This window comes from Pleurodeles waltl, chromosome 7, assembly GCF_031143425.1.
Source record: "Pleurodeles waltl isolate 20211129_DDA chromosome 7, aPleWal1.hap1.20221129, whole genome shotgun sequence".
In the NCBI taxonomy this organism is placed as follows: Eukaryota; Metazoa; Chordata; class Amphibia; order Caudata; family Salamandridae; genus Pleurodeles; species Pleurodeles waltl.
This window is the reverse complement of record NC_090446.1, coordinates 97,291,855-97,313,639: the sequence shown is the minus strand read 5'-3', so window position 1 is coordinate 97,313,639 and position 21,785 is coordinate 97,291,855. Positions and strand designations below refer to the sequence as shown.

The following is a 21,785-nucleotide window of genomic DNA, read 5'->3' as shown; positions in this document are numbered from 1 at the left end:
AGTGAAGGGCAAAACTTTTCAGGCACCTCAAAATTGTCTTCTTATTTTTGGTGCAAAACAAAAAGAGTCTTGCCACTTTTTTTTCATATATACCCTATAGTCTGAGTGCTAGAGTGGCTACTTATAGGACTTCTTCCCTGGGCAAACTCATGGTAATCAATTTATAATGCTGTTTAAAGGGATATGTGAAAACCATTACAAACTGTTTCCAAACCTGAACTTTCAGACTAGAAATCATTACTATAAGCTGTAGCAGCCTAAATAGTCCAATGGTAGCATAGAAAGACTACCACCCTCAGAATGACTTAGATGAGCGAATGTAAGTTCAGGATTGGAAACACTGTGAGTGGTCCTAAGTCGGCCAGGCGTGACAGAATCATACGTCGTGCAATGAGTTGTGAGAGGCGGGAGCAACAGTGGAGCAGGTGCAAGGGGGGTGATCTCTAAAAAACATGAGTAGCATGGGATGAAGGGTGGGAAGCAATGGAAGAGCTGGGAAAGTGTGCAAACAATATAGAGAGTGAGGAGGTGCTGGGGAGAGTCAACTAATAATCAGCCCATGAGGAGAGCAAGAGGACACCTGCACTCCCATAGAGTGCCCAAAGGAGAAGAAACATGTAGATGCCTGAATGCAAGCAATGTCAGCAATGAAAGTATACACGTCAACCAATAAGAACACTGTGAGTCCAAAATGTTCTCAAGTGGAACAAGTACAAGAACGGGGAGGAAAGTCATGGAATCAAGAGGAGACCACTGAGATAGACAACAAAGCCATCCAGTTATGAGAAAGTGGCTGATGCAAAGCCCCTTTTTATATATTGTAAATAATATACTTGGGCAGCATCTGTAGCTGAGCCTTAAAAAGAAATGAAAGAGCAGAAACAATGCCCAGCATTCAACCCCCTGAAAAGCACCCAGCTGAAATGAAAAAACACCAAGACCTAAATGGTACTCTTTGAATTTTATGAGCTTATCTAGGGTCGAGCTTTCATTCTGCTTATCTAAAATGCAGAACAAAGGCATGTGCAGTACCACACAAAAGCACACATGATCCTTGTTTTAAGAAAGGCAAGGCAAAAATGAGACCACTAAGCACCTTCCAGGACCTTTAATAATTAATACACACAGCACAAAGTATTAAAGATAAACATGCATGCTGCAAAATGCTGTTACTAGTGGTGGGGAAACATATTTCCTGTGCCTGGGATGTTGGGAGAAGGCAGGTAATGTTGCACATTTCATAGTAAAGTTTCCCAACATTGTCCAAGTTTGCATTTCCTGCCCATATTCCATGCTGGCATATGCCAGCCTCAGAAGGGCAGGACATCAGGTTACAGGTTATTCTGATCCCCGCTGTCGCTGAGGGCTGCCCAGGTGTGATTGGTATCACATTCATACAATGTTCATCACAATGCAGCAGTGTCAAGTCCTTTCCCCATTTCCATGCTCGGTCCACACGCCTTCTAAATTCTGATAGCGGGGACAGGAAAGGTGCATGGAGCTGCGCAAAGCAATGTTAAGCAGTTGCCTCTTGTTATAATTTTAAAAAGCAGTTTGGTAACTTGTAGGCGCAAAACTTTGAAACCTTGCTTATCCCAACCTATTCTCTTTGAAACCTTGGGTTTATCCAACAGGATACCTAAGTAGAGAGTGCTACCAAAGTCCAGGGGAGGATAAACAAAATCATTCATGCCAAGGCACAGCAGGGAAGGCGAACAAAGGAATTATGTTTTTAACATTTTTAAGTAGGAAAAATACGTCTTCACAACAGTGCCAATATATTGGTTGAATGATATCAGAGTATACAACTATATTCTGAAAGCAATTTGATGGGCAATGCCATATAACGTGATGCCAGAATATAAATCTTTAAGTGGAATGAACAATTTCTGATTTTTAAGGGTTGAGTTTAAAACATTCTGCAACATCCGCCAGCATATGGATGATAATTCCGAACAGACGGTGGCGCTGCTTGTTTTATCTATGCTTCTAAAGCTTTTAAGCTGAGAACTTATGGTGTCCTTGGCAAACATGAAAAATCTGACCTGCAGTCTTGAAGCATATGCTGAATATTTTAGATGTGTTGAATCAAAGTCTCTACTCCAAGTGTTGGAGGCGCTGGCCGGTAGGGAGAAGCAGCAAATGAAGAAGTGCTCTAGCATTATGAAGATTTTGGTACTGCTACGTATGTGCATTGACATCAGTGTGGTCTGGTATTAACAAAGTACTACCCTCCCCTTAAGCTCTCAGCCAGCTGCAGAGCATAATCTCTTCAAATATTTTGGCCACTGGACGATTATCGTATTCAGTGCCGTTGAAAAGACTTGAAGCTCCATTTAGTGGGAGGCAGTAAGGTAGAATTTGTCAAAAACATTGAGTCCTCCATCCGCGGCTCTCAGGGCTTCGCTGCCCAGTTCAGAGCTCTGACCTTGGAAGATGCCCTGCAGGTGTGGGCACCCCATCTGCACCATTGGCCAGTCAAGTTATGATGCTACCACGTAGAGATACAGATGCCCTATTCACAAAGGCAGATTGGGTACCATTTTGATGGAACTAGCCTTCTGCAATAACGTCGTGGACAGCATGGTCGACCTATGATGGCAGGGAACTACTGAGTTTTCTAAAGTTATGGTGAACACTCTAGAAAGTTAGGGTGACTGAGAAGTGGGCACTGACAATGCACATTTCCAGTGTTCAGAGACCACAGTGGAAATTCACATGTGACACAGTCAGGTGGTGAAACTTCTGCCAGAGAAATCAAATCTCACCTACTGTGCCTGCTTGTGGGGCTGAGACAACAATTGTGTTTGAGAAACCAGAGCTGCACTCCGCGACACGCCTCAACAGGGTGGGCTTAGATCTGAGCATCAGGCAACCAGTCATCCGGTTTCCATGAATACAGCACACGCGACTTTGTTAGTTTCAGAAATTGCCACAGACAGGGAAGACCAATTTATTTATGTGGTTCTGCAAATTGAAATATATGTGATGTCAGTCATTCTACATGTATCAAATTGTATTCTTCGCCAGCTCAGTGTATCTCAGAACCAAGTCTTCGGTGGGGCAGGGGACCAGGCCTACTACACTCCTCTGACCCTCCCTTACACAGCACAGCATGCATTACCTTGGTAAAATAAACTGATGCTGTCAATATCACCAACAGGCAGGCGATCATGCTATGGAAATTTATACAACACACAATTTACTATAAGTAGGTCTCTTGCTCTCTCTGCAGTCAAGAGGTGCCTCTGTAACAGGCGTGGGTGATATTGTGAATACATAGAATTTTTTTTTGAAATTACCAAATTTTTAATTATTTAAAATTTACCAAATCTGTCAAAAAATCCACTGTGCAAATTTGCTTATTTTTTGCCCATGAGTGACTGCTTTATGAAAGACAGTCTCTCTCTAAGAGATTCTGCTGGAGCCAGGCTGCTTGAAGCAGTCTCATAACAGGATCTTGCATGGTATCTTCTAAAAGATCAAGCAAGATGACAACAAACTACATTTTTCAGCAGAACGGTAAATTTGCAAACAAAACCATACATTTGTGCAAAATTTTGTGAGGAAAAAGATCCATACTTTTTGGCACCACTACCCAGCACGTGATCTCAAGCTTTCATTCGGAGACCAGTATAGTAAGTATATTAAGCTGTTCCATGCGCGGTCGAGCACGGGGGATGTGACACCTCGACCTGCACATCATTACAAGCCTCTTGCAGTTCTTCTAGGACAGTGATTGTTTCTCCTGGGACCGAGGCATCAACGACAGGACAGGACTGCCTGACACTTATTTACCGTGACAGTTGTTATCAATATCCTCACTTGTATCTCAACGCCAATTCCAATTTATTTCGATGGGTTCCCAAATCCCCTCCTAGGAATAACATCAGTTAAACCTGGGGAAAGATAGCCTTTCTTTACCTAATTCACCTACTATTGCCAGGTTTTAGAAGTTGATTATTTGGCAATGTATTTTTTTTCCCTTTTGACTAAGAACCTCATTCCCAGTTGTGCGCAACCACATGAGAAGCTTGCGCTCCGGGTAAATATCTATGCCACGGTTTACAATATTTACTGCGTGCACAAGTTGCGTTCCATTTCGAGCTTCAGACCTTGAAATGAGTGATAATCTACAAATTGTATACATTTCCCTCCATTCAGGAGAGTGTATACTATACATTTGTGCTGAGAACCTGCATCATATGTACCAAGTTCTAGCTGTTAAATATTGTTTGGGTGAAGCCTTCACGCACACAATTTTTGCTGGATTGAGAATCCCATTTTCTTACAAATTTCCAATTGTGCCCAAACTGGTTTTTGCATGGCCCTTGAAATGAGCAACAAATCTCTAGTTTAAGCAAGCTTGCGGAGTGAAGGGGAGGGACATTACAGAACAAGCATAATCTACGCCGCTCTCCACGCTCGCCGAATTGGAGGCAGTCTCTGACAAATACCCTTTGTGGAAGTGATCCCTGTTTATAAATACTTTCCCCAGTGACAATAACACTTCCACAACTGAGGCCAACCTAGCCACACAAATAACTTGATTTACAATTGAAAGTTGGTCTTAAAAGTGGGTTTGCCAGAGTGGTAACACCCCGATGGCTTAGTATTAGTAAATATTACTCAAGAGGCGGGAATAGGCATTACAGTGGGAGGTTTTATTGGAAAGTTTGGGACCAGGCACACATTTGTACGTTTGAGAGTATTCTCAATCTTTACTCGAATCCATTTCTACCCTGGAAATTATGAGACTTGCTAAGGACCGGCATAAATATCTTTCCAGGGTGGGTAGGGAGAGGGAACACCTCAAAAATGGTGAGGGCGTAAGGGGAACCATTTGTGCCATAGGGAAAACCTTTTCCAAGTGGGTAAAATATGCCATTGACAAAAAGTAACACCGTGCACCAGAACACATGAGAAATTGACTCTGATGGGTAGCAACTGCATATTCACAATCGTACACAAGTGGTGCATTAATTAAACAGCAATATTGTTACACCCATGTGACAATTGCCAATTCTGATCCCCAGCAAATTTGGGAAACTCAGTACTTTGAAGAGCAAAATTCATGTTCGCCTAACTAAACTTAAGTAATTAAAAAAATCATCCACCTCTAGTGATGTGGTAAAATGCATGACAGTGGAAACAAACTTCCACTGAAGCGGTTCCACTAGATTAAAGGACCAGTCCATCAACGCTGCCCAAGGTAGTGTGGTGTGATTGTCAGCATCATCTGGCTTAGTTAAAGCTGCAAGAAGGGATGTTTAATTAGTGTAAAGTTAGCCTGTGCCAAAGGAGGTTGACCAGAGTCCTTGTGGAGACATTTAGCACCTGATCCAATGGGGAGAAAGAGTAATGGGGTAACTCCACCAACATGTGGTTGCAGATGTCAGGTTTATGGAGGGATGTTGCAGAGATCATTGTCCTAGTTGTGTGAAAGGCAATGTTCATATGATCTTTTGTATGTATTTAGTAGTTGATACCCGGTGACTATGGCAGTCATGGAACTCTCCATATGTATGATGGAGATAAAGGGCCTGACTCACAAAGGTAAACTTAGACCCGAAATCGAAGTTTAGACCTGAAGTCGAAGTTTGGACCTGAAGACAAAAGTCTGATTTCACGTCTAAAGTAAGACTTCACGTCTAAGCTTACCTTTGTGAATTAGACCAAAGTCAATGGTACATCAAGGTTTCTAGTAAATAGAATCAATTTTAAAGAAAAAATAAGACCACTGGGTGAAACAAGCATTTGCAATGCAATGGATCTCGCATTTGCTCAAGTTAGAGCTATTAGCAATGTAAACTCCTAACCAGACTTTTCTTGCCACATAAATTGAAAATGAAAATAATACAGTTTCACATAAGCGAGCCAATTCAAGGCACGATGGCATCAGCATGAAGCAGCACACAAAGGGAAAAAGAAGTTCGCTCGCAGTCAAACCTATCGGCAAAAGTACAATCAGCCATGTAACAGGGGCGATGTCCAAGGTGGTAACTAAACCGCCCCAAGGAGGGACAAAAGTAAAGGATTTTTAAGGTCAAGCCCATGAAAGAGTGATAGTGATTGGCGTGCAGTGGGTGTGGTTAAAAACCCAGATACATACCAACATGTTGGAAAAGCAGCTCTTGCGCGCTGCTATGCTCGACCTAAAAAAGGTACTTTTCTTCATGAAGGTACTGTTCTTCTTGAATAGAAACAGTAAATAACTTGAATTCACTAAATCATCAGTATGGGACCCACAATCACATTTAAAACTGGGGATAGTTTTAAAGATGGATATTAATGAATGTGGAGAAACTGGCAAGTGTTTCCTGCAGGGTGTCAAAAGAGCTATTAATGACTGGACCCAGTTTGTTATTTCTTGAATAGCCCAAGCACTCAGACTAATCATCGCTGACCCCTCTGAGCTGACCTCTCTTGTGCATGACCATCTGACATGTCTTCACGGTTGGATCCACCGGACAGCAGGCAATGACCACCCCAAGAGGGAGTGGAGGATGAGGATCTTAAGTGAAGCGTGAGGCCAGTCACTGCCAAAACCTGCATTTTAGCTCTTCAAACTCATTAAGAAGCTGGATTTAACTGAAACAAACTCAGCTCCCACCACTGCTTACCCATCACCACAGGGGTGATCACAGCGGTCAGCAGACCCGACGCAGGGGTAGCCACACAAGCAGGAGGTGGAAACAGCCCCACGAGCACCTGAATTCATCAGCCGAAGCCGTAGTCTTGTTCTCTGCCAGCGGGGATGACACGCCGCAGCGGGTTCTCCATGTGCTGAGCAGTGCACTTTGAAGCCATAAAAGGAGCTAATATGCCTCTGCTCAGCCTTCTTACTTCCATTTCCACAACCTATAATCCTTAGTGAAAAAAATAATTGCCATTGAGATGATAATGGCACAGTCAAGCATTCTATGCCATATACTTTAAGGAAGGCCTTTTAAATGTACTAGGAAGAGTATCGCAGACACTCCGAATCCGCCTGAACGCCTCCTAAAAGACGTTTGGCAATTCTAATGCACTTGAAGAAAGAACTAAAAGCAGATGGCAGGGTATAATGCTGCAATTTAGCCAGAGAGAGAGGATCTTACATTCACAGATACCGTCCCCAGCTTTGGAGTCCCTGGCTTCCGAGAGCCTGTGAATAATGCAGAGTAGGAATTGGAAAAATGAATTAGACAATTGCTCACTATGAGGTTTAGGAGTGGCCATAAATGGCTCTTGACAAAATTAGCATTTTTTTGTCATTATGCATCATCACTATAAGCAATTCTTGGTGCAGAGAAGACCTCCAGGTGTCAACAAAGAGAACATTTCAGCATTAGAGCCGGGCGATGAATGCGCCAGGACCAGTAATGGTGCTTTTCACTGCTGCTCTCAGCTGACTCTCCGGCTATATGCGCAAAGGAAGAACTCCAAGATAAAGAAATACGATAATGACGACTCCAGAATCAGGGATTTAGGGTGATGACATTTTCAATTAACAATCGATGATGTACAAGGCGGGACAGACAATAAAAAATTTAGATAATGGCAATAAAGCGTGGCAATATCTTGAGTCCTAAACCTAACCCTAAGCTCACCCGTAAGCTAACCCTAACTGTAACCATAATATTAACACTAATGCTATTCCTAACCATAATGTTAACATTAATCCTGCACCTCACACGAACTTTAATACTACTGTTAACTTTATCCCCATCTAAGCCCATTCTAAGCCTAACCTGAAAGCCCACCCTCATGCTAATTCTAAATGTGACCGTAAATCTAAAGCGAAGGCTAAATGGTGTCCCTAACCACAACCATAATGCTAAGACTATATCTTCTTCTTAGTCCCGCGCATATCGTAACACCAACGGAAACCCTCATGCTAATTCTAACTGCAACCTTAAAACTAACACTAATGCCGTCCCTAAACATATCCAGCGCTAATCCTAACCCAACACTGACCCTAATAAACAATTTAACCATGATCCTTAACTGAGGGCCTGATTTAGAGTTGGCGGACGGGGTTACTCTGTCACAAACATGACGGATATCATGTCCGCTGTATTAGGAGTCCATTATATCCTAGGGACATCGTAATACGCGGACGGAATATCCGTCATGTTTGCGATGGAGTAACGCATCCAGCAAACTCTAAATCAGGCCCTTAACCTCTAACTCTGAACCCAGCTCTATTAATCACCTTCAGCCTCACTCAAATTCTAACACTTTCCCATTTTACATCTCATTTTTCATTTTTTTGATACATATTTTCAATTAATTTTTGGCCTGTTATTTTTCTTTAATTACCTCAATCAAAAAAATGATAATTTGGACTTTTCTTCCTTCTGGTTTCATATTTTTGTTAATTTTATTTCTATGGGTTCTTAATTTTCACCAAGCCCCCTCTCTCTGGCTCTGTCCAAGTGCACTAGGTTGTTGGGGCTCTGCATGGTGCCATATTCCTGTATTAGTGCCATTTGTGTTACTTGTGAGCATGTTGTATGCATCAGATTGGTGTGGTTGTTGCTATTTCCTTTTAATCGGTCCTTTTGATGTTTTGATCGGATCTGCCTTTCGGTGTACTCTCAGGCGATCAGGAGATCACAGTGCAAGCGAGCCAGTGGCTGAAGTGGGCTGACCATTGTCCCCTGTTACATCCTGTGGTGGGTGGAAACAGAATGTGAATGACAGATAATGAGACCAGTGGATGAAGAGCTCTGACCCAGACTCCCTTCCTAGAATGTATCTATATATTTTTTTTGTTTTTTTTGTTTTTTTTTATTACATGAGGCAGGTGATCTGAAAATGAGTGTAGAAAAAGGAATAACCTCAGGGCTTGCAAAATGCATCCCTTACACCTTTCCCCTCGTGTGTCAGCCACCTTGGGTGAAGAGCTCTCTAACATTGTGGCCAACCTACCAGAAACACTTCAATCACGTGCGTGAACACGTGCACAATATAAAGAAAGCAACCAACTTCCGTGGTTCAACAATAGGAAATTGTTTCTTTGAAACAAGTACAATAGCAAATAATATGCTGTACAAAAAAAAACAAAGGACGCCAGCCATCATTTCTGGGAGTAAAAGAAAAAAGCATTTAGGAACCCCGGGGGACCTTACTAATGTCTTTTTACAAAGCAGAAAAGGCGGGAAGAAATCTGCATGTGGAAGAAAAGGCTGCCGTCTCGTGAGCCCATGGGGAGGCGGATGAGCCCATCTTTCAACGTGTGGGGGGGAGTTAGGCGGAAACTGGAAGACATGGGGTGCAACATTAGCAAACAGCGCATTCCTTCTCCCGTAAGATTTATGTCACGGTGATTATTGCGTTCGAGGCAGTAACAAACCAGTTTACGTTCAATCCCACACAGAGGAAAACGTACGTTCCAATGTAACACGCAGTCTGCAGCCAATGACGTTTGCTCGTTTGCATAATGTCAGGTTCCTGGCGCATTAGGAGCACGGAGTACTGGGTATCTTTTGCACAACTCTCCCCTTCTGCATAGGTGATGCTGTCTCTATTTCTCCCTATGGGAGTGACACGAAAAGCCGCTCCTGGGTAACCGCGGGCCTCGTGTAAGAGGGGTGGATGAAATATTTCAGTGTATAACACTGGGACACGACAGACTTGTTTTTGTCTTCAAGCAAGAGGGTTTTGCAGTTAACTTTCTTTTAGAATTTGATAACTCAAGAAGGACATTTTTAGCATAGCTGTGCGGCTTAAAGGCTGGGAATGGCCCTGTTTTCACTAGATTTCCGAGAGGACCTACTGTGCAGGTTGGAGGAACCTCGAGAGGGCATGATAAAGCTCTGGTAACTGCAGTGCTTAATTTGAGCCGGTGGTTTCCGGTGCGGGGCACCAGCACCTTTTTTCTGCCTCAAGCATTGACTGCGAGCAGAAAACTCATGAGAAAGAAGGAGGAAGAGACAAGCGAAAAAGCTTCAATAAGGGAGAAAGCAGAAAGCTGCGAGAGTGAGCCGAAGGGGCCGGGAGTATTTGTAAACAGATTAAGGAGGCCCGAGATGGCTTTAGGATTACGCTGCCTTAATATACTGTGCTCACACATTTAAGTGCAGCAGCCGCGTGTTTCAGAGGAGAGCTTTGAGCACCTGCACGTTTTTATTTACAAATTAAGCACAGGATAACTGCACTTACTGTTCAAAATGAGAGAGCATTTTTCTGAGGTTACAACTTGGTGTTTTCTAATAGGGCAAGATAGACCACAGAGTGGCCTTTCCCATGTCAAAAGGAACTTGGGTGCTAACTTTTGCCTGATAAGGCGAGTTTATGCTTCATCGTTGTCAATGGACCGACCCATCACGGCCTACTCTAAACATCAGTCACAGAAGGCAATGTCTGCGGCCTATCCAATGGACTTCTGGACTGTGCACTCCCACTAGTGGAAACAGAACAACTCAGTGGACGCACCACCACTGCTGTGGTTAGATACATATATTAAAAGGCCACCTATAGCCACGCTGTTTTGCAGAATTAGGTTAGGGGAAACTGTCTGCCAATTCAGGAATGGAAAGGAAAGCAAATCTGGGCCATGAAATAAGCCTGTCTGAAGGTGAAACATACAGAGCAGGAATACAGCGCCTATATGCCACCCACATACACATTAAAACACTTTGTCACAAACAGAACATATGCGTCGAAAACGCATTGTCATTAACGAAGTACCCATCAATGTACAGCATTTGTAAAGCAGCTAGTGAATAAGCTGTGCAACAAGGAGAAATCAAATAACATTTCTGCACTTAGACCTGGCTTAGAAGTTGGGTTGTATCTGGGTTTAGGAGATAGGTTTTTAGTGGGACATAGGATACTATCTCCCTGACTTAATCAACAACACCAAAAGTATCCTTCAAGCTGCCTGCTGGACCCCATTTAGTGGTGTAAACTAGTCCAGACAGGAGAAAACAGCAGGGACCCTGGCAGGTTAATTTGCTAGACCCTCACTAGTCTGTTAGCGGCAGGCTTCATCACTGGGCCTCACCTTCATCCCTATAAACCAGGGTGGCTTCAACCATATCCCAGGGAGCACCCATGATACCTCCGATCTGGATCTTCAGAGATAAAACTACAGCTCAGGCCCCAGTGGCACCTATCCACTGCAACAGATAGCAGCCACTCTACACTGACAGATGTCCAAACATCAGTGTAACCTCACGGAGGGAGAGCGAGGGTGCTGATGCCCTGGGATCAAGGTCTAGCAAAGCTGCTCAGACATGTACCTAAAGAGAGGTCTGTGCGAGGAGGACAGAGAGCCTACATATTCTAACTTACTAGCTTTCATATGTTCAGGCATGTTGGAAATAAGTGCACTGGGTGACTTTAGACTCACTTTTCTCATTATTTTTTTGCCATTTATCTAAAAATATGAATTAGATTTTTCAGTAGCTCTTCTGACGGTTTTTATGTTAACTCACCCAGTTAACCGCCGTTTCAGCACACACCTGAAATAATTTTATCAAATTTCCACACATTTTTTTAGTGAATTGGACCGTCTCAAACCATGAGCTCTTGGCCACCGACAGGGCAGGTGCAGAGACCTTTAATGCCATATAAGCCTTCCACCCGTTTCTGCACGTGCCCAGTCTTTAAGCCCACAGCTGAACTACTGAGACTGACTTTCTCATAGTAATCAGTCTTTTAGGGGCTTTGACTTGTGAAATGTTACCCATGTCCAGTATGCAAGGCCACCTGTGCTAGTTCATGGGACCTCTCACCACTTTCCCTCCCAGCCCAATTTTGGCGATGGTCATGGCTTGCCGTTGACTTACCCTGACGAGCTGCTCCGGGAAGGGGCCGCGGGAATTTTCAGGTACGTTGATGGGCGGGATCACCCAGTCTCTCTTCTGCCGACGGAGTCCATTGGTGTCCTGGTGTTGCTGCCATGGTAACAAAGCATCAGGTGGCAGATGCGCCTCATCCGCAGGGGTGTTCCTCTTTCCTTTAAACTGGTTTTGGTTGTGGGAAGGGGAGATAAGAAAAAAATAGGTTAAACTTTCACAAATACGTGTCATCAAAATAAACTGTCAGGCACAGTATCTCAGCAATTTTCAATAAAACTGAAAAATTAAAATAACTTCCCTAAAATAAGACTATCAAGTCAAAGTTGCTCCGGAAAAGGTATAATGGGCTTTTTTTGATATCTTTTCTACCATACACTTTGTGATAAGCTCTGCAGTAGTCATAGGGGAGTCAGGGGGATACTGAGTGAAAGATGTGCTCTGCATTATAGAGGAGACGAATGCTAATCACAAGGCTGGACCACTAAGGGCAGATGTCAGGGACCTGAGCTCCTCCAGGATAGGGGCTGGGATATACAGATGTGGCATTATAATAAGCACAGATGTGTGTTGAACACCAGACCAGTAATCAGAAAAATCAAGCTCCCACACATCCAAGAGTTGAAGTGACTGGGAACTTTAAGGAACTAAGGGCCAGATGTACCAAAGGATTTTACCCATTCTGTGTCTATGGGAAAATGCTTTAGTACACAGGGCCCTAAGTTCCGCTCAGTGCTTAATTTGTGCTTGTTGTTTCCGGTGCTGAACACCGGCACTTATTTTTGGGGGCTGGAGCTTAGTCTCCTGCCTCAAGCATTTGCTGCGAGCAAAAGACACATGTGGGAAAGACGGAGAAAGGGAAAAACGAAAACGCGTCACAAAGGGAGAAAGCAGAAAGCTGCAAGAGTGAGCTGAAGCGCTGGGAGTGGCTTTAAATGGATCAAAGAGGCCCGAGATGGCTTCAGGATTACGCTGCCTCCGTTTTCCGTGCTCACACATTTTACTGCAGCAGCCGCGTGTTTCAGAGGAGGGCTCTGAGCACCAGCACTTTTCTATTTACAAATTAAGCACTGGTTCCACTACTTTGCTTCTAATGTTCCACAGGTTTATTTTTCTCTTAAGAAGTTAGACAGTGGCAGTTACTTCCTGTTTGCAGTAAGAGCGTGAACAAGTCTATTTCATTCTTGTGCTCGGTAGACTTTAAAACCCATTGTTTCATCTATGCTCCTAGCTTGCTGTGGGGCATCTACATTGACAACTGTTTTGACTAAACCCCTCTATGCCCCAACATGCACCCCTGTCTGATTCCTACCACCGCAGTCACAGCTCGGCCGCCACCGCCCAGATGAGACAGGCACAGCCCAGCTAGAGACTGCTTCAGCATGCCCCTCTCTTCTAGATTTGGATATGTTGCACCATTAATACCAACACACACTGTTCTCTTCCAGTAATACCTCTTGGGATATGGTTACAGACAGAGCCTGAGTTTACCCAGTTCTTGGTTTGTTACAAAAAAGGTGCAAAGCTCATAAACATTCTGAGGATGTAGTCTGAGTTGTCAGGGAGGCAGGCCTCACCTGCAGTACCACTACAGCCCTGAGTCACTGGCCACGTCTACCAGTTGTCCACACACCAGCCCTGCAGTCAGCTTGGACTCCCAGCAGCATGCACCCCAAAAATGTGTGTGTGTGTGAGAGAGAGCGAGCAATAGTTCTACTTGCATTTCCATTGTGTGCATGGTTATGGATGAAGTGCTGTCTATGCAGTGTACTGGCTGTCTTTCTTCTATTTCTATTTCTGTTAGTAATAAATGAAGGGCTAATCTGTTGCCTCCTACTGTACAGACAGACACTGGGACAGTGCAAGAGGAGCCAACAACCACGTAGTCCCCTATAATAAGTTCCAGCGGTGCCCTTCTGCAACCACCAACACAAAACAACCACTGAGGCAACGTTTAAGGAGAGGAAGCCATAACATTCTAGGTCCGTAACATAGGAAGTGATTTCTGTAATTTACAAGCTTGAGACTCTATGTGCAAAGTCCCAGTCTGGAGAAGTAGTACAGGGCCCAGAGCAGGACTGTAGGCCATGGGGTGACGATGCTTGGCATCTGGAGGAGATGCAGGCATACAGAGATGTGCAAAGCAATGTGTCCCTTTTCAGCCTGAACTGAGGGATATAAAGCTCCTTAAATGTGTACACATGACTCAGAGGTTTGCTTTTGCATGTACTGTAAGATTCAGCTGTGGCTCCCTTCTGAAATGTAGTGACTTTAGGCTGATTGATGTTCATGAGGAGTGGAAGTGGCACACAAATGTGCATGCAGAAACCCGCATGTGAAACCCGAAAAGCATTGCATGTAGTGCAGAAAACATAGCTTTACACAGTAACTAACTATGCAATTGTCACAGTAGTACCATGACAAGGAATCATTCGTGTGTCTGACCTTTGTAGACAGATCAATAACAGAGGTACCCTGCAAAGATCACACATTGTGAGGGGAAGGAAGCACCTACACCAAACCTGTGCTTTTTTCAAGTAGCTACATTGGGGGGAACGGTCACTGTATAGTAAAGTGCCAAGCCCATTACTAATACTTGAATTACATGTCTATGAACTTCCCCATATCACTACCCTGCAACACAAAACACATAGGGCCATATCTATACTCTGTTTGCCCCGGATTTGCGTAATTTTTTTTTTTACGCAAATCCGGCGCAAACTTAACTCCATATTTATATTTTGGTGGTAGACATGTCTAGCGCCAAAATAGTGGCGTTAACATAATTTTTTGCCTGTGGAAAAATACCTTGCGTCATTGAGATGCAAGGTTGCCGTTCCTGGGCAAAAAATGCCTCAAAGGCCCTAGCACCTTATTTATCCTCCCGTCCAAAAATCACGCACAGGAGGAGGATGGCCTTAAATAATGGCTCTAAGCCTGCTTAGTGCCATTATTTAACGCCTGGGTATAGGCAGACATAAAGGGACCTGTAGGCAGATTTCCATGGACAGAGACCATGGAAATGGCCCGCAGGTGCCCTTCCCTGTCCCCAGGGACACCCCCACCCACTCCTACCCACACCAGGAGGTCACCTACGAATGGGATACGGATCTTTACTAAGATATGAGCCATATCCATAGCGCTTGTACACCAAAAATGGCGCTACACTGCCTAGAGGCAATTTTTTTGCCTCTAAACAGTGTAGCACCATAAATTGGCGCACAGGCCCTGCTTCCCCCTACGCCACCCCAGCCCTGTTAGCGTCCTTTTTTAAGGACACTAACAGGGCCTTAGCGCGGGCTAGTGCCATTCCATAAATATGGCGCTAGCCAGTGCTATACTTTTTGGTGCAAACCTGCATTAGCGCAGGTTTGCGCCACAAAGTATAAATATGGGCCATAGTTTGGAGGAGTGAGGTTTACATTTCTACATCAATCAGTATACGGCTTTGTCTCAGTATCAGCCTGCTTCAAAATGGACAAGGTTGAGGGGAACCCTGGGGCAACGACATTTACTAACCTGCAGGAAACTCGCCCACTCCAAGCACAGTGATATAAGACCGACATAACTTCTACAGTATATTCAGTGGAGGTTTACAGGCAAAACCAATCAGAAATAAAATCAGAAAAGCACAATAAAGTTAGCAATAACGCAATGGTACAAGAGTGCACAAGAAAGCAACAGTCCGTAGCACACAAAACGCATCACAAAGGCAAAACTTGAAACAATCGCTGGCAAAACCAAAAGGTCTGGGTTATAACTGAAGATGCCTGGATGATTCCAACCATGAAGCCACTCATATATTTATCAGTGCACTCAATAACTTACCATACATGCACTCAGACATTCATCCTTGCACTCATAAATCTATTTCTGCACTCATTAACTTATTTTTGCATTCCCCATCCACAACACCACAAGCACAAACTCACCAATCAATTGCAACGCACTTTCTGGTACCAGCCTTACTAGTTGCCATGCTGCTAGTTTGTGAGGGTTGTGAGTGTGCTGTCACAAGTGTGTGGCTGCTAGTCTGTGAGTGGTGCAAGAATGATGCTATTGCTGTGGGACTGCTACTGTCTGTAGCGTATGACTGCTAGTCTGCAAGGGGCGTGAGAAGCCAGTCAGTGTCTGACTGATACACTGTGAGGAGTGTGAGTACTCTTGGTGGTGATGACTTCCAAAATGTGAGAGGTGTTGAGTGTTTCCGGTAGTGTGTGAAACTACTCTGAAGGGTTGTGCCCATGCTGTTGGTAGTATAAGACTACTACTATGCGAATGGCGTGAGAATGCTTCTGGCCGAGTGTAACAGCTGGCCTGTGAGGGGTGTGAGAGTTCTCTCAGTATTTAGACTGTTTGCTTATCCCTCACACGTTTTTTTAACAATTCCCATTGTGCTTTTTAGTCCACAGTTGAAGGCACCCTTATACGTATGTAACAATGTGAAAGTCTTAGTCTTGAATCAGTGCTGTAGTAACTGTTTCTACGCTGAGTACCCTTCCTCTGCTTGTGTGCTTCGATGGCGCACAATCCACAGATGAGGCTGCCTAATTACTGGATGGGACATTAATGACCCAGACCTTCATTTATTTACTTGTGAAAACACTTGCTGAGTGATGGAGGAAGGACATAAGGGGGACGCAAACCCCTGGTGCCACCGCACCATGGACTCAAACAGGGCACCAAGTACCCTGCTCATCACAGATCCTCGTGGTACAGAGGTGAAGCAGCTCATGGTTGGGTGGGTTAAAAACTCAGAAAACTGCAAAGCACAGACTAAGACGCAATAAATCATTGCTCAGTCATTGATTGATTTTACTTTAAAAAACACATACTTTAATTCAAGAAGCCTGAGGTCCTGAGTTACAGTTTGGCGGATGGGTTACTCCATCACAAACATGACCCCCACTTTGAAAAGCCAAAAAAGAAAACAAACCTTAAGAAATGAATGTTTCTTCAAGAATGGCTTTACGGTGGGTTTCGTCATTCGGGTTCAATGAACCTGGAACAAATAGTCAGTGATGGTATGACGAAAAAACATTGGCAAGACTATTTTCTTCAGGTTAGAATTTCTTCTAAAAGATACAAAATAAATGTCTGCAAAGAAGAATGTCAACAAAGGAGTAGAACCAACACTCCCTATCTATCCTGATTTTTATTTCCTTTATAGGATTACATGAGTTCCGTCGTATATGTAAAGCTGCCTCTAGCAAGACCTAAAGGAATACTGCTGAAGCTGGCTTTAAGCCTGAGAAGTTACACCTGAGGGAGATAGGACAGGTGCAGGTTCTACAACACAATATAAATAAATATCCAGAAGGTACTACAACATCAAATAAGCAGTTCAGAAAAGGGTGGGAAATTCCTAACACAAAGAAGGATGGTAAGCACTCATTTGCGAAAAGGAACACCAGCCTGAAGAGTAGGAGGCTGAGAGACGAGCGAGCAGGGAGACTCTAACAAGTCACAAGAGACACACTGCGACTGATGTCTGACAACCACATGTACTTTGTAGAAACAAATAATCTGTGCGCGCTAGTGAGCTCTGTGGGAAATGGAAACAAGCCGGAAAACAAGGAAGAAAGGCCAGGAAGTGTTGGAGAACTCTTGGGATAAACCCCAGGCAGCAGTGGGTGGTGTTTGTGGTCAAGCATGGGAGATGCCTGATAGACAAGCTGTGCGGGCACTGGAAGAGAGAACAGACTCCTGTGCAGAGTCCCAACACCTTTGAGAGCTTAGAAGGGCCTCCAAAGCATGGAGGAGCGCTAACCGACAACATGAAACACAACACTGAAAAAGATGCTTTTAGCAAACACCAGCAATCAGTTGGTGGTGTTTGTGGTCAAGCATGGGAGATGCCTGATAGACAAGCTGTGCGGGCACTGGAAGAGAGAACAGACTCCTGTGCAGAGTCCCAACACCTTTGAGAGCTTAGAAGGGCCTCCAAAGCATGGAGGAGCGCTAACCGACCACATGAAACACAACACTGAAAAAGATGCTTTTAGCAAACACCAGCAATCAGTTGGTGGTGTTTGTGGTCAAGCATGGGAGATGCCTGATAGACAAGCTGTGCGGGCACTGGAAGAGAGAACAGACTCCTGTGCAGAGTCCCAACACCTTTGAGAGCTTAGAAGGGCCTCCAAAGCACGGAGGAGTGCTAACCGACCACATGAAACACAACACTGAAAAAGATGCTTTTAGCAAACACCAGCAGCAAGGGCGATGGGCTATCAGTATTCTCATACAGCTACTAAATGCTGCATGTTGCAAGTGAACAGACAAAGATGACAGTCCTAGATTTGGGAAACACATACCCCTGCAGACAAAACCACAAGATGCTGCAGAAAGTATGAGGAACATGGCAAGGGAGGGAGGTGGTACATCAAACACCCAAAAGTTTCAGGACGAATGCTTGCAAGTAGTCAAAACAACTACCTGGAAGCATTCCTTTTACGTTTTACGTATTTGATGTAATATCATAAGTGGGTAAACTCAGACATGGAACCCTTGCTCGCTGTGCCATCGCTATACTTTGCAGGGAAGGCCTAGCAAGACCGAAACAGGTCTGCCATGCTCGTGGACCCTTTTACAGGAGCTTTACCTGGCAGTTCGAGATGAACTGCTCCACGCGGAGCAGGGTCAGTACTAATTTGCGTAAGACAGGCCACTGCATAGAGGTGGCACAGTGGGTGAAAAACGATGGGTTGTAACGCTACATAGAGAGATTACCTGTGGTTTGGACCAGTGGTTCTTAACCTTCTGGCTTCTGTGGACCTCCAGTGAATCATTACAGTAACCGGGGACTCCCAATAAGTCATCATTGGAAGCTGAGGACCCTCATCCTAAGCAATTCCTATGATTTGAACTTCAAAACAATACACAAAAATAGACAAAATAAACATACACCAAACACTCAGATATTTAAATATATTGTTTAATTCACAAATATCGGAAAAGTTTTCACATTTTCAATTTTGCCTAGTTATTTGTAGTACTTTATTAATTGTGAATTTTAATACTATTTACTTTGGTAACACGTTCATAGACCCCTTCAGTAGGCCTCATGGATCCCCAGGGGTCCTCGGACCACAGGTTAAGAACCACCAGTCTAGACTATCTGCATGAATTTCGCTCATCACCTTTTGGGAATTTGATGTTATGACCTACTTGATCAGGGCTATGCCCAGACATTGATCAATTGCTCCCTGTTCCATAGGATCTAAACTGTGTCTCACTGATGAGGCCTAAATATACCGAAACTGGTCTGTGGCTGCGTGCATTCCCTTCTGCAGTGTGCCATGCCTTGCAGTTCGGGGTGGGCTGTTTCCATGAGAAGCAATGTTAGCAATTATTTGCCTATGTTAGGCCTCTGCCTAGAGATGGCATAGTGAGAGAATTACAATGGGTTGGAATGCTACAGAGAGTGTCTGCCAGTGAGTTACACAATTTGTAAGCATTTCCCCAAACACCTTTTGTGTGTTTATGCCACAGAAGCAATGTCAGACTGGCAGTGCTGGGCATCAGGCGTTTCCCCAGGAGGCTGGAAGGGTGGGGGTGCTTTTGTTCCTGGGGGGCGGTTTTGTAGCAGTGGAGCAGTTTTAAAAGCACTGCAGAGTTCCTTGTATATCCAGCAGTTTTCAGGCAAGCAACAATAAAAGTGCCAAGCTAACTCTAGTGACTAAGGTACCAACTGGAGCGAGAACTGAGTTTTGTCTAGTGGCAGTTTTGACACATCTAAGGTAGCACAGAGGGTTAAAATGCCCTCTGCAAAGAATGTGTACTATGTAGATCACAGAAATGTTATGTGCAATGGTCTGTTGGATACTGCTTTTGTCACTCCTTTTGTTGATGTGCAGTGCATAAGTTACAATCATAATTCAGCACAGTGAGCTATGAACTGTCGTCAAAGGGCTGCATGTAAACTGCATGGTACAGGTTAGAAAATAATGTTTTTTCCCACACTTTGATTATCCTAATTTTGCTAAAAAGGGTTTGTTTGGGCAGAAATAAATTGTTATTTGTAAAGTCAACCCTAACCAATGTATTATGTTCTGAAACCTGAGTTTATTCTTCCAGATACCAGGCACTCTTAAAAATGCCTACCAGTATGGATGATGTGAATCCTACACCTTCTAGTCCACTTTGTCTTATGTAACATTTTTATACAATGGTTTACACATGTATGATTCATTGTCCCTGTGTGTGTGATGTAAAGTGCTCCAACACCCTACGCTGGTAGGAGAGGCGCTATAAAACAAATGAAGTACATGTGACAGAGGGGCTATGGAGAGATGAGAGGCACTGTTAGAGGGTGATGGTGAGGGAATCAGTGAGGAGCTCCAATAAAGATTGCCGTCCTGGTGCAATGTAAGGTCATATTTACTATGCTTTAAAAACTAACATAATTGAATATGTAATGACAAATTTATTGTAGAATGCACCGTTTTTGGCATCTTATCCAAATTGTCTTGGGCAGGGAAGAACTCCCCAAACCCCATTGTAATGGTCAAGCTTGCTTGCTATGCACCCTATGAGGGCTGGTCTGACACAATTCCCAGTTCGGCCCTGCACGTAAGTGACCCTCCGTTTACTGCAGAGAACTGTAAGTTTATAACAATAACGAGCACTGTGCAGGGACAACGTGCACACTGTATTCACTCTCTGTTTGCAGATACACCCTCAACCAGCTAGATTCTAATCAGAGGAGTTGACAGAAAGGAAATGAGAAGGATGCCCACCAGCCTCGTGTCTGCTCAGACACCCTGTATAGGAACCCAGACATCAGCAGTAAAATGAAACTTAAATAGCAATAGCAAAGACCAACAAACCCCAGTCATTAACTCAGAAGGGAAAACAAAAAGTGATGGACAGAAATGCTTTTATTTATCTTGTCCAAAGTTATTTACTCTGGGAGGATTCCATTATATATATATTTTTTTTTGCTCACTGAGTTATTACAACCAAGGAAGAACCATTTGCAAATTAATCTTGGTTCCACCACAAAAAGGACAGCCTGATCCAAACTACTGGGTCAGTTGTTTTTTTTATTAGGACAATAACACAAGCAACCACAGATGTGTTCCAGCTTTTTGGGCCTCATCAGTGAGGTGCAGAAGATGCCCATGTAGCACAGTGAAATGGGAATCCAAGTTGCTGGGGCATACCTTTTTGCACCTGCTATCTTGCTTATGCATATTTGTATGAATATGGTATTTCTATAGAGCGAACCTAGCCAAAGGGCATCAGAGTGCTGTACATGGTCATGGTTACAGGCTGTAATAAGACAGTTATCAGAAGTGGCAAGGAGCAGAACTGTATTTGCTGCGAGCTTTGCATTAAAATCTAGCAAAGTTTAAAAGCGGCATTTACGGTACACTACGCAGTCGAGGCTGTAACACCTTGTGCAGTTTTTCCAGTCGAGTGCACCCTTCACTTTAAAGTGTGAAACCTGCAGGGAACAAAAGTCACATCCAACCAGATGTGAAGTGTCAGGGTGAAACTGGCATCACACAGAAACATCAGCATTGTGCTGGAGATATTTGCAACTACTCTGAACAGGATGATGGGCTCCAGTTCCTAGGAATCGCAGCAGATGAGTAAAACTGACATCAGTGTCGCCTTTACCGTCTTCGCCCCAACTCTAAGGCCCAGAATTACTTTGTGTCACGCAATGGAAGGCTGTGTCAAACCCTGCAGCGCTGCATTGCGTGAATGTTAGAAAACTCTGTAGCGCTAGATTTACATAGAGTCGCCTGTGGATGTCGTCATCTGCGCGCTCGTGCTTAAAAGAGTGTGGTGTGCGATGCTTACCCGTGTTATGGCACGGAGGCGAGCCAGCGATGTTCAGCATAGGGTATGTATCTGAGGTACACCCTCCAGTACAAATCTTATGCGACAACAACCGCACAGGCGGCCAGTCTTGGAAGATGTGCACTGTCATGTAGAATACACACGTTATACATATGGACATCATGTGATATGGCACTTGGGCCATTC

The 21,785-nt window shown here is 44.0% G+C and overlaps 1 protein-coding gene across 2 annotated transcripts in view; it reads right to left on the bottom strand.

Annotated features, from left to right (window-relative positions):
- Positions 1–21,785, bottom strand: part of CDH4 (cadherin 4) — a 1,524,317-nt gene that overhangs the window by 484,374 nt on the left and 1,018,158 nt on the right. For both annotated transcript variants that reach the window (XM_069243136.1, XM_069243137.1), the window contains exon 4: positions 11,781–11,957. In XM_069243136.1, coding sequence (XP_069099237.1) covers positions 11,781–11,957 — 177 coding nt within the window. The remainder of the gene's footprint in view (positions 1–11,780; positions 11,958–21,785) is intronic.